The sequence below is a fragment of the Eretmochelys imbricata genome, chromosome 2 (assembly GCF_965152235.1).
Source record: "Eretmochelys imbricata isolate rEreImb1 chromosome 2, rEreImb1.hap1, whole genome shotgun sequence".
Lineage (NCBI taxonomy): Eukaryota > Metazoa > Chordata > Testudines > Cheloniidae > Eretmochelys > Eretmochelys imbricata.
The window spans coordinates 177,785,526-177,798,514 of record NC_135573.1 but is presented as its reverse complement, the minus strand read 5'-3'; the positions used below and the strand labels follow the sequence as shown (position 1 = coordinate 177,798,514).

The 12,989-nt window shown below is 40.6% G+C and overlaps 1 protein-coding gene across 1 annotated transcript in view; it reads right to left on the bottom strand.

Annotated features, from left to right (window-relative positions):
• LOC144260164 (mediator of RNA polymerase II transcription subunit 1-like) overlaps nucleotides 1-12,989 on the bottom strand; it is a 31,572-nt gene that overhangs the window by 1,279 nt on the left and 17,304 nt on the right. Inside the window, exons 9-16 of the mRNA XM_077808721.1 lie at nucleotides 12,036-12,106; nucleotides 11,033-11,098; nucleotides 10,128-10,233; nucleotides 8,727-8,851; nucleotides 8,110-8,222; nucleotides 4,330-4,525; nucleotides 3,863-3,958; nucleotides 3,243-3,351 (exon numbers count right to left, since the gene is read on the bottom strand). Of these exons, the coding sequence (XP_077664847.1) occupies nucleotides 3,243-3,351; nucleotides 3,863-3,958; nucleotides 4,330-4,525; nucleotides 8,110-8,222; nucleotides 8,727-8,851; nucleotides 10,128-10,233; nucleotides 11,033-11,098; nucleotides 12,036-12,106 (882 nt within the window). The remainder of the gene's footprint in view (nucleotides 1-3,242; nucleotides 3,352-3,862; nucleotides 3,959-4,329; nucleotides 4,526-8,109; nucleotides 8,223-8,726; nucleotides 8,852-10,127; nucleotides 10,234-11,032; nucleotides 11,099-12,035; nucleotides 12,107-12,989) is intronic.

Genomic DNA, 12,989 nt, shown 5'->3' with positions numbered 1-12,989 from the left:
CAGTCTCCTTACACAGACGCCCAAGAACGCGGGCATGGTGGGGGGGGGTCCCCTTTGGGCACCCAATCACTCCATCCCAGAGGACTGCTCAAGCAACAAAAGGCTGGCATTTAGTAAGTTTTGAAGTGCAGTGTGGTCTTGTCCTTCCTTCCTCCCCTACCCCACCCCGTGCGCTTCCCTCCTCTCCCACCCCTCCCAGGCTACCTTGGCAGATATCCCCCTATTTGTGTGATGAATTAAATAAAGAATGAATGATTTTGAAACAATGACTTTATTGCCTCTGCAAGCGGCGACAAAGCGGGGAGGGTGGTTGGCTTACAGGGAAGTAGAGTGAACCAAGGGGGTGGGTTTTCATCAAGGAGAAAAACAGAACTGTCACACCGTAGCATGGCCAGTCATGAAACTGGTTTTCAAAGCTTCTCTGATGCGCAGCGCGCCCTGCTGTGCTCTTCTAATCACCCTGGTGTCTGGCTGCATGTAATCAGTGGCCAGGCAATTTGCCTCAACCTCCCACCCCGCCATAAACGTCTCCCCCTTACTCTCAGATATTGCAGAGCACACAGCAAGCAGCAATAACAATGGGAATATTGGTTTTGCTGAGGTCTTACCGAGTCAGTAAACTGCACCAGCGTGCTTTTAAATGTCCAAATGCACATTCTACCACCATTCTGCACTTTGCTCAGCCTATAGTTGAACAGCTCCTTACTACTGGCCAGGGTGCCTGCGTACGGCTTCATGAGCCATGGCATTAAGGGGTAGGCTGGGTCCCCAAGGATAACTATAGGCATTTCAACATCCCCAACAGTTATTTTCTGGTCTGGTCAGCTGTTCAAACAGACCAGAGTTCCTGAAGATGTGAGCGTCATGTACCTTTCCCAGCCATCCCACGTTGATGTCGGTAAAACGTCCTTGGTGATCCACCAGTGCTTGCAGCACCATTGAAAAGTACCCCTTGCGGTTTACGTACTGGCTGCCAAGGTGGTCCAGTCCCAAGATAGGGATATGCGTTCCATCTATCGCCCCACCACAGTTAGGGAACCCCATTGCAGCAAAGCCATCCACTATGACCTGCACATTTCCCAGAGTCACTACCCTTAATAGCAGCAGCTCAGTGATTGCGTTGGCTACTTGGATCCCCCCCACAGTAGATTTGCCCATTCCAAATTGATTCCTGACTGACCGGTAGCTGTCTGGCATTGCAAGGTTCCACAGGGTTATCGCCACTTGCTTCTGAACTGTGAGGGCTGCTCTCATCTTGGTATTCCTGTGCTTCAGGGCAGGGAAAAGCAAGTCACAAAATTCCATGAAGGTGCCCTTAACGCATGCGAAAGTTTCACAGCCACTGGGAATCATCCCAGACCTGCAACACTATGTGGTCCCACCAGTCTGTGCTTGTTTCACGGGTCCAGAATTGGCGTTCCACAGCATGAGCCTGCCCCTTTGCCACCAGGATGTCCAAACTGCCGGGGCCCATACTTTGAGAGAAGTCTGCGTCCGTGTCCTCATCACTCTCGTCACCGTGCTGCTGTCACCTCCTCGCCTGCTTTTGCAAATTCTGGTTCTGCACATTCTGTAGGATAATGCGTGAGGTGTTTACAATGCTCATAACTGCCGCAGTGATCTGAGCAGGCTCCATGCTTGCCGTGGTATGGAGTCTGCAGGAGAGCAAAGTTGCAGCAGAAGCAGTGGCTGACAACAGATGCCACGAGAATAGATATTTATAGAGAACAACGAGAGGACCTGCGAGGTGGATTCATGAGAGCAGAGTTGCAGCGGAAGCAGTGGACGATGACGGTTTAGCACCGCACACATTTCCCGAGGAAGATCACACGTGTCCGGGAGCCCATGACAGACAGCATGGAGAAATTTGCTAGAGAGACAATAGCAGCAGAGCAGAGTTGCAGGGGAAGAGGTGGATGACAACAGTTAGCAGTCCTACTACACCATCTGCTGAAAGCAGTATAGCGTCGGCACGAAAAAAAAGGCTGCCATTGCTTTCACGGAGGCAGGGGCGACTGACGACACGTACCCAAAACCACCTGCGACAATGTTTTTGCCCCATCAGGCATTGGGAGCTTAACCCAGAATTCTAATGGGCGGTGGAGACTGTGGGAAAGCTACGCACAGTGCACTGCTCCGTAAGTCGATGCTAGCCACAGTAGTGAGGACACGCTCCGCCGACTTAATGCGCTTAGTGTGGACATACGCAATCAACTGTATAAAATCGATTTCTAAAAATCGACTTCTATAATATCGACCTAATTTCATAGTGTAGACATACTCTTAGGTAGTTCCAAGTTTGGGATTTACGGTTTTACTTTTAACGAGCGCTTAAGTTGACAGCATTCACCTTACAATTAGAAAACTATAGATTTTAAGATCATTCTCATGTGTTGTATGAAGTTTTAAAAGAATACAGAGCCTCAGTCCTGACTTCTTATCCACATTAGGGCCGTTTTTACAAAAAAGTGGGTTTCTACCTTCTCTACTACTAGTTCAGCTGAACCAGAATTAGCAATAGCAGGAGCCCAAATGTACAATGCTCTAGCTGCAGCAGCAATTTTCCATATCTTGTTGCTTAAATTCATGGTTCAAGTCCAGCCTACATCCAACTTACAGCCAATTGGACAGCTGTTTACTGACCTACATGAAATGAATTAGTGGTCTCAGTCCACTTAGTGTATACATGTTCATTCCATAGCAGCCCCACACAATTTAGACCCTTCATCTCAGTAGAGAAGGGAAGAATTGAATAGACATGAAAAATGAACTGCTCACTCCACAGAGGTGGTGCCCTCTGGAAAACAGGAGGCACATGATGCTAAGACAGCATGGGAAAACTTGCACTGCAACTACTTCTGCTGTACCTGTTGTGTGACTAAGCAGATGTATCTACAGCTTAGCACTGGGCCCCTTTCAAGAGGATAAAAATAAATGTCTAACTTGCAAAATGTTTTTTCCACTTCCTACTGTAAAGAAGTCTTAGTTGCAGACACAAGAACTGCTAGCGTAAATGAACATATCACTAATTCAAATTGGGTAAATGAATAAATACGATATGCAAAGAAAAAAGTGACCTTTCTTTGAGAACTAAAAATATACTTTAGTAAATGCAAAAAGACAACAAGTTCATTTGATCATAGGGATGGTAGTTTTTACATTTTTTCTGAATATGCATAAAAATTATTACAATTAATAGACAATTTATACGGGTCCCAAACATTTTAGAGTAGAACACTTACCGCTCCATGACTCTTGTGATAAAGTCATTGCAGCAATTTAGAGTTACATCTTGAGGATTTGTATGAAGACTGCATCTGATTTGTCTGGAGCTCAAGACATCAGCTACCACTGAATAGGAAAAAATATGGACATTTCAAAATTGTGTGTGTTGACAAAAGTCTAGCAATATTATTTACAACCCCTGAACATTTCCCTTTGATCCAAGTATGGAAATTAAGACACGTAACATTTAATATTAATGGTTATATTTACCATAATAAACAGAATGTGCTCATATAGCTCAAATACTATTGCTGTAGGAACTATAAGCCCCAATCTCACTTATTTCAGTGGAGCTCCATGGGGGCATGGGAGTCTGTCTACCCATGTTCAATGCATTCCAGAACCAGGGCCTTAATTCTTTTACATTTCCTGACTCTTTGTTTTGAGGTGGGCAACCTTAACAAAGCATTTCCAGTTTATTTATATACATAAGCACGCAGAAGAGTGAAGCTTAGGAAGATTTTTGAGATTCACAGTACACTGTGCACATTTACAATTGAAACCCATGTCCTGACAAAACAAAGATATTTGTAAACGTGATACAAAGAAATAGCAGTGTTGAATATTCCACACTTACCACAGGCTAAACTCTCTCCCATAGGATGCTGGAATGAGATGGAAAAGCTAGTGTCCTTTTGTGGAGACACTTCAAAATAAAGCAGCTCTGAGCAATCTGTAAGGCAGTAACTTTATTTAATAACTTGGTTTATTTAAGCTTAGCCCCATTTAAGTGAATTATACATTAGCCCTTCAAAACACTGACATCTCCGAATCTAATTATGGTCACTCTGCAGTTCAGTTTGTGCCTCTGGAAACTAAATATTGGGTTAAACATGGGTGTGCTACTTGAAAATAATTAACCTACAGAGCCCTACACAAAAGTTAAGAATGCTGATAAAAAGTTCAGTCATTTCAAACAATTTGTAAATAGCAGTGGATTTGGAAAATGCACCTGCTGTGGTAGGGACGTCCAACTTACAAATACAAAACCAATCAGTAGACTATTACAGAGAAACACGCTGTACTTCGTAACATACAATTTACCTTCGTTTGTAGTGTTCTCAGAGACACAGCTGCCAATAAGAGTGTTATATGTCACTTGATGCCGAAGGATCTCAATTATAGCAGGCACACACTTTGGATGGGTAAATGGAATTTTACTGACAAGGGCTCCTGTTATACCTGATTTCTCTGTGCCCTTATTTATGAAATAACCGTGCTTCGGGCAATCTGGAAGAGACTGACGAAGAAAAACTTATTTTTGTGAGGAATGGAAACTTGGAAAGACAAGATGGCTAGTCCTGATACCAGAATGTTACAACGGATCTGGTACCAAAAAAGTCTTTTGTGGGGCACACATTTGTCAAATCTGAAATCCCTGGTTGCACCTGGAAAATATCACTCAGAAACTGAGTCAACTGAGACCAAGCCCCTCTCCTGCAAAATACCTTTTAACACAGGATAATCTGCACTGAGCTTCACGCCAAGAGACCATGAGTTCTAGTCTCAGTTGTTCTTATAACGGCAGTGAAAGTCAGAGAGAAATTAACAGCCTTTTACTTTTAATTTAGGAGAACCTAGTATCAGTCAGTCATTATACAGGTAAAATAACAGAAAGAGAGGACATTTCAGGCCGAGCCATGAACAGACTGCTCTCACCTGACAGACCCTAATCTCATTCACTTTCCCATACTGCCTTTCAGAAGGAATGTGCTTAGCTGTGCTATCTCTTTAGCACACTTTCCCCAGAGTCAGGAATCCTGATAACCAGTTCTGACGCATGGCTAGAAAGGGTGAAAGATCCTGCAAAATAAATAACCTTCAAAAGACATGTGGGGAGATGTTTGTGTTTTTGTGTATTTACGTATGTATGAGTAGGGCCGACAATGGAATCAACAGTCCCTATCTACGCTGTATTCTGATAATTCAGAGATCAAAAGAAAATCCTAGCATTTAAATGAATTGTAAACACAGGATAGCTCTGTATTCATCTCTTTTTGAAATGTATAGCAAATAATCTGTGAATGGTGGAGGAACAAACAAATTGCCTTATGTTAATTCTATAGCCAAGTACCGGTGATGGACCTCCCTCAAAGTCATGCTAATTACCTTTTGAACTCCAACTTGTCAAAAGACATGAAATTGTATAAAAGATCCTTGGGTCCCAATTCTGTCATCTCAAATCTGCTTAGGCTTCATCAGGGGAAGACTCAGGTCCCAGTTATGCTGGTACGTCCTGAATATGATACTTGGACATTGGACAATAACCTATGAACTATTTCTAAAAGAACTCTTTGCAACTACAAAGCTCATCATCTCTGCTATGAATCTGCATCTAAATGAATTGAACTCATGTCTGTATGTATATTGATCTTTTAACCATACTCTCTCTTTTGTTTTTTAAAAAAAGTTTAATTTAGTTAGTAAGAAGTGGCTGTAGTGTGTATTTGGGTAAGATCTAGAATATTCAATAACTTGGGAGGTCATGTGTCCGATCCTTTGGCATTGGTAGAACCTTTTCTTTTATATGATGAAATAACATTTACAGAAATGATCATCATATTTGACATGGGTACCTGGAGGGAAACCTGAGGCTGGATCACTTTAAGGGAACTGTGTTGTTTGGACTTCTGAGTTACCAGGAAGGTAATAAAGAAGCTGTTTTATGCTGGCTTGGTAAATCTAAGTATTGGAATATCCACCAGCTTTATGAGGATTGTCTGCCCCATTCTTTGCACTTCACCCTAACTGAGTGACCATAGCTGGCCTCCACTAGGGCCCCAGTCATGCCAGTGTTCCATACTGTCTCTCAAACAATCGTGTAACTGACTGGCAGATCATGTATTGCATCTACCACCTTGGGGTGGTCCAACTACCAAATAACTTGTTTCTGGCACTGAATTGCTCCTATAGCCAAACTAGAAGAAGTTCATGGGCCGATATAAAGGGTGCGGGTTCAAACCCATCTAGTGACTCATTTGAGGGGAAAAAGGTGATATGACCTTTTTAGTGTAAAGACTCTGGAATAATTGTTGAAGCCATTTTATGTTCCAAAACGTATTTGGAAGTTTATTTAGATGTAATATTTGTTTTAATGTAATTTTAGAGCATATTTGTGTAGCAAATAAAGTATGATTGTAGCAAGCAAAAGAAAATCCACACTAGCATAAGTAACAGTGGTAGTCAAGATGCGGCATCTTAGCCCACCTTAGCACAAGCCCTCTGGAGACCCTAGACCTAGCCCTCTGGAGACCCTACTTGGGTTGTTATTTGACACTGAAGTCCATGCTGCCTTGTCTTCACTATTATTACCCAACTACAATCACACCTTCATTTGCTGTGTAGACATAACCTTACTGTTTCTGTCTTGGTCAAATGGGAGCTGCTGCTTTAAGAGCAGGGCAGTGCACTTAATTGAGTTCATATTAAGGAGCAATTGAGCAGGGTCAGGTGTAGAACCTTTTACCCTGTGTCCAGAGAGAGAGAGGAAGACCCTCCCTGTGTAAGCTCCAAAAAGGTCAGCACTTAATTTAATAAGCTTATTTTTCTAGAAAGAAAGTCTTCATTCTTGAAGGTGCAACATAAGCACTTGGTAGGAAACTGGATGCCTTAGGGCATTGCTAATAAGCTACAGAGTCTCTCACCCATATCCAGCACAGCTCTGTAGAGATTAAAGTTATTTCCATCTAATAGATATGTAGTGGCCTCTAAAGAGGAGGTCTTTGGTGGATCTCGGTTGCAGCTATCACATTGTAAACTCACCCACCATTGCCCTGCACAACCGCCATATTGCGGCGACCAAGAACTACATGGGCCATGTAGATACCCGTTATCTGTAGAGGAAGTGCCCTCTTCTCCCCCTTTCCGAATTAAGGCATGCTAGCAAAGCGGATGATGTGGGAAATTATCCCTGCCACAGGTCCGTAGATAAAGAGGCTTTCATCTACCAGGGCTGTCCTGCCAACATCTTACACCAGTACTAAATCTGGGCAGTCTTTATCATTTATGTTTAAGGTTATTTTCAAGTAGTTTGTATTATGTTAGCTCCTAGACTGAGGCTGTTTTGCATATTTACAAACTAGGTGCCACAAGGAGTCCTCGTTGTTTTTGCTGACACAGACTAACACGGCTACCACTCTGAAACCTCTGAAACTATTATTTTAACCACTATGTACCAAAAAAAACAAAACTCAGAAAAAAACATTTCAAAAAGAAATCAGTTAAATTTATGTATAATCAAATTAACTGAAGGGGTGACTAATATTTTACACTCTTCTTTCTCCCATTCATCGTAATAAAGACTATAACAAATCGTAAATTCACTACTTTTATGGTTGTGCAGTAAGGAATTCTATTTTTAATCAGATTTAAAATGGAGTGACAGGATCTATTTTAAAATGAAAATCTAGCTGGGAAGCATCTTGGATATACTGGAGGATCTCAGATTTGAGACTAGTCACTGACAAATTCTGCTTTTGAAGAAATTAGAAGGAAAGTGGGAGATAAACTTAGTTAGGCTAAATGCTTTATCACCACCATCACCACATACAATTGACATGACTCCAGTTATTATACACAAAATAGTGTCTCCTTTGTCACCTTTACAAAGGTGTTAAATTGCCTTAAATTGTTTAAAGTAAGCAGGTTGACCGAGGTAAAAAAAACTGGAATAATATACTCCCTGATGGACATTCAGTTGTGTCAGGATTCCTGAATATTGGCATTGCTTACTGACAGACCAAAAGTGTTTACTTAGCCACATAAATGCAGACAAAGAATAAGAGCAAAATGACTTTCATGTATCAAAAGTCAGAACATACATACCACAAAGAAGCAAGAATTATTCATGGACAGATCTTCCTTGTACTCATCATTAAGGGTAAATTGAACAATCAATGCATGAAGAGAAGCTAGCTTCAGTCCATCAATCAGAACTCCTAAAGCCAGATAATTTTTAAATTAGTATTTCTGGATTAATTTGTAATTATTCATGAGACATGGAAAATGTTCATTCCATTTTTACAGAGTCATCATAAAGAACATAGGGACGTATATACCCCCATTTTACAGACTGGGAATTGAGGCACAGAAACTTGACCATGATCACACAGGAAGTCTATCATAGCTTCATATTAAATCCTGATTTCTCATGTCCCAGTCCAGTGCCTTACTCACAAGGCTATCCATCCTCCTTATATTGTCATTTCTATACTTGGCCCTCTGCATATTTTTATCCAATGTCAGGTCACATTTACATGGATTATCACATTATTAATGTGATAATCACATCTGAGCTGATAGAAAATTCTCTGATTAGTATTCCTTTCACAGAGAAGGTAGAAAATCTGGACATCTCCTGCAAAATTAGCATGAGGGAGGTAAAAAGGAAAAGCTATGTAGAATACTCAAAAATATTTAATCTTACAGATAATTAAACATGCCTGTAAACTTCTGTATCTCTTGAATATTGGATGAGGACATAGGAAAAGGCTGATGAAACGTCAAGAAAAAGCAAGCGGACAAATCCATGCTGAGTTCATCAGTCAGTGGTAAAAAAGCAGGGTTGCTGGGAAAGAAAGGGTAGAAAGGCAAGCTTGTTAAAGAAGACACTGGTGTGACAAGGATTCTTAGTGTCCGGGTAAAATGGTATAGATGATACTCTTTCCACCTCAAGAAAGATCTCCCTCTGGAAAATGCAAGTATAGACTAGATGTCATAAAGCAAAGTCTATATGTAGATTGACAGAGAAGGAAGGTGAGCCAAAAAAACCAGGCAGAGCAGTATACAAGGATTCTTGCTTTAAATTGGTGCTCTGTGGTTCATTTTCAGTAGGGGGTGAGGGGAGTTTCCCCTCAAGCCTACCCCTTGTATTACCTGTTCAGACAGTCAGATTAAATGATGCTGTCCTAGGAATAAGAAAAGGAGTACTTGTGGCACCTTAGAGACTAACAAATTTATCTGAGCATAAGCTTTCGTGAGCTACAGCTCACTTCAAAGGATGCATTCAGTGGAAAATACAGTGGGGAGATTTATATACATAGAGAACATGAAACAATGGGTGTTACCATACACACTGTAACGAGAGTGATCACTTAAGATGAGCTATTACCAGCAGGAGAGCGCGCGTGGGGGGGAGAAGGAACCTTTTGTAGTGATAATCAAGGTGGGCCATTTCCAGCAGTTGACAAGAAGTCTAGGAACAGTGAGGGGTGTATATAAATCTCCCCACTGTATTTTCCACTGAATGCATCCGATGAAGTGAGCTGTAAGCTCATGAAAAGCTTATGCTCACGAAAGCTTATGCTCAAATAAATTGGTTAGTCTCTAAGGTGCCACAAGTACTCCTTTTCTTTTTGCGAATACAGACTAACACAGCTGCTACTCTGAAACCTGTCCTAGGAATGGTCATGCAAACAGTTTAAAATATTACACAATTTAATTACAATACACTTAATTTATATACCCTAATTAAATCTAAAGTTAGGGGCTTGATGCAGGAGTTACTGGATGAAGTTCTTTGGTCTATGTTGTAAAGGAGGTCAGACAAAATCATCTCATTGATCCTTTCTGATCTTAAGATCTGTGATTCCATGGAATTCATACAGTTAATATGAACTTGGACATAATTTTAAACTCTTTTGGGAAAACAGTCATCTGATTATGCAGAGTACTCCAAAGACGGATAATGCCGTCAATACAGTAGTGTTGCTCTTGTCTAATAATGGGTTTGCATCTCTATTATATGATCACAGGATCAATACAAATGATGTGAGGGTTTAATGTCAATGATTTGAAAGTCCATTTTTATGTTCAGAAATGTCAATCGTGCCTTTGAATCTCACCCATCTCCTGTCTGAGAATCCACAATTAACGGAGAAATGGGAAGTTTGTGTGTTGTGTTTGAACTTCCAACAGTTACAAACACTTTTATTCCACATACTTGGGAGCCTGAAGGAAGAGAGAAGACAGATATGAGTCAGTGCATTTTTTTCCCTGATGAAAATATAGATGAACATAGTGCTGGTGAAAGATGCCAGAGTAGAAGGCCTGGTGTATTTCAGGTCATCTATTGTGCAGGCACAACCTAGACAGCTACAACGCAAGATCTACATCACCTAGCCAAAGACTGCCTTAACCCAGATTGCCAAAGATACCAGTTTGACCATCATAGCTGATGCTCTTTTGTGACATGAGCATCTCTTCGCTAAGGACCAAAAGACCACCAGTTCCATTTCACACAGGTTATTGAATGACTTTTGGTTGCTCCCATGCTCGTCTTTATTAGTACCAGCAACCTAGAAGTGGCAAAGTCTCCAGTTTCCTGAATGATCATGTCCCTGCACGAAATAAGTGCATCACAGGGCTCCGTTTGCCGCAAACTATATGCATCTTTCTGGACTCTGCTAAACAAGCAGTTTACAAGTTTATTTGTTCCCACCTTAGTGCCAATCATGAAGAACCAACGCCTAGAATGGTATTTCTATAATTGTTCAACTTACAAGGAACCTTTTTACATATGAACTTGGATGTAGTGAAACTTTTACAAGAAGTAGAATCTATGCCCTAAATTGTTTCCAATTCCATTTAGCAATCTTCTGGTCAAAAGGGAACTCATATTGTAGAAAGATAGTTACTTCACTAGTATTCACTTCGCGAGTTCACCCTTTAACTATACTTGATTCTTTTCAGACTACAACTGTAACAACTAAAGTCCAGTTAAAAAAAATAAGCTATTTTAAATTGTTACCAGGATTCAGCTCTTCTTCCAGAACTTGATAGGGAGATAGATAATATTCAATGTTCATAGGGGTCCCTGAAGTAGAATTAAAAATTACAGTTGCTTACTACAAAACATCATCAATTTTGAGCTGGCAGTTAAAAAAAAAAAAAATCCTTGAGAGAACTGGGTGCAAATGTAAAAATACACCCTCAAAAACTTACATTTGTAAGTAATGTTCAAGTCATTATAGTGTTGAATTATATTTTAATGCTAAAATCTCAATGAGAAATGTATAGAATCAATTTAATATTTTGAAAGGTCTATTATACTTCAATTGTTACAGAGCCTCATATTCAGACTTGAAAATTTAGCAATTGAATTTAGCAATATTTTAATCTCTCTTCTTAATACGAATATTTAAATGTTAGAATTTGGAACGAACATCCAACTAGAATACACAAATAAAGTTTCTTAAAAATTGACTCATCTGCTTGGGGGAGGAAAGAAAGTAATAATACATAGGCAAGGGACTTTCATATGGAGCTGAGCAATAGCTCAGCATAGCAAAAACGTGTATTCACAATACATTTTATGCAAATGTCTGAATTCTGACAGTTAAAGCCCAAGGCCCCTGTTGACTACAATCTATGATGATCTAGAACAAGGTGCTAAAACCCATCAATTCGAGTTAGTCCCCTTTTTAGGCAAGCAACAGTATCACTGTTGCAACTATGGTGAGTCTCATAGTTACTCCCAAAATTCCCCACATGACATCAGAAAATTAGCAGCACTGTTTTTAAGCTGGTATGATATCAGGCTGCTGGAATATGCTAGCTATATGGTCCCCAGAGCATCTTTTCATTACTGTAAATGTACAATGCCCAGGAATACAGAACCCCCATTAAGCATTACTTCAAAACAAATAATAAATATAGCTAATGATGCAGCTCAGTACTGAAGGATCTTTGCTGTGGGCACACTGTTTACTCAAGTTGGGGTTTGTTTTTTTAAATCTAAACAAAAAAATTACCTCCAGTTCTTGGCACAAGGTGTCCTGCTTTTCCATGAAGTACTTCCGTAACTCTGTTTACATCTTGGGTTCTAATTTTTTTACAAAATACACACAGATCAGTGGTTCTAGAGAGACAGTGCTATTTAAATCAATATAAAGCCATTTCACTCCATTAAATATTCTCTCTTCTCTTTTGATTGCCTTGGCTTTAGGTTTTGTGCAGTTCTATGGTAGTTTTCAGAAATTCTCTCAGTCAACTCACCACTGCCCTATGTCTCTTAGTGGCATCATGCATGGTCTTAACATTTGTATATCCAGCTTCAGCTGGGGCTCACTCTGCTCCTTTGTCAAATTTTCAATATGCAGCAAGCCTACACGTTTTGGTTTTGTACACCCCTGGCTCTAAAGAGGTGGGGGAGGGGGTGATGAAAGTACTGGAATGACAGACACAGTACTGCAAGGGCAAGGTGGGAGGAAGTATAAGTGACTTGGATAAACCGGTACTCAAGTAAGACTCACACTTCAACTCATGTACAGTGCAAGTATTTAATAATGAGCTGCAAAATGGTAACAGGCTGAAAGATCTACCCAGCCATACAAATAGCTTACTCATCAATTCATAGTTAACTGCTCAGGATATTTGCTGACAGATTGGTGACTAGTGAGGACATAGCATGTTAGCTCAAAAAGAAATGACTGTTCTTAATAAGGAAACACTATGCAAAAATAGTCTGACTGTATGTTCTCACGTTACAGCAGGACCTTGTTTGATGAAGCAAGTCAAGTAGACAAGTCTCCAGAACAGTCTTTTCAATTTTCAGGGTTCCCAGAAAGGAGGCTGAGTCACATTCTGGGGTGCAATCCAGACCAATGAGGGGTCGTATCACCACCTGCCCTGAAATCTTGGGTGCCTCACAATGCTTTGCTCTTGTAGCTCCCAACCTGGGCTGCTCACAAACAGCCTGCTAGTAT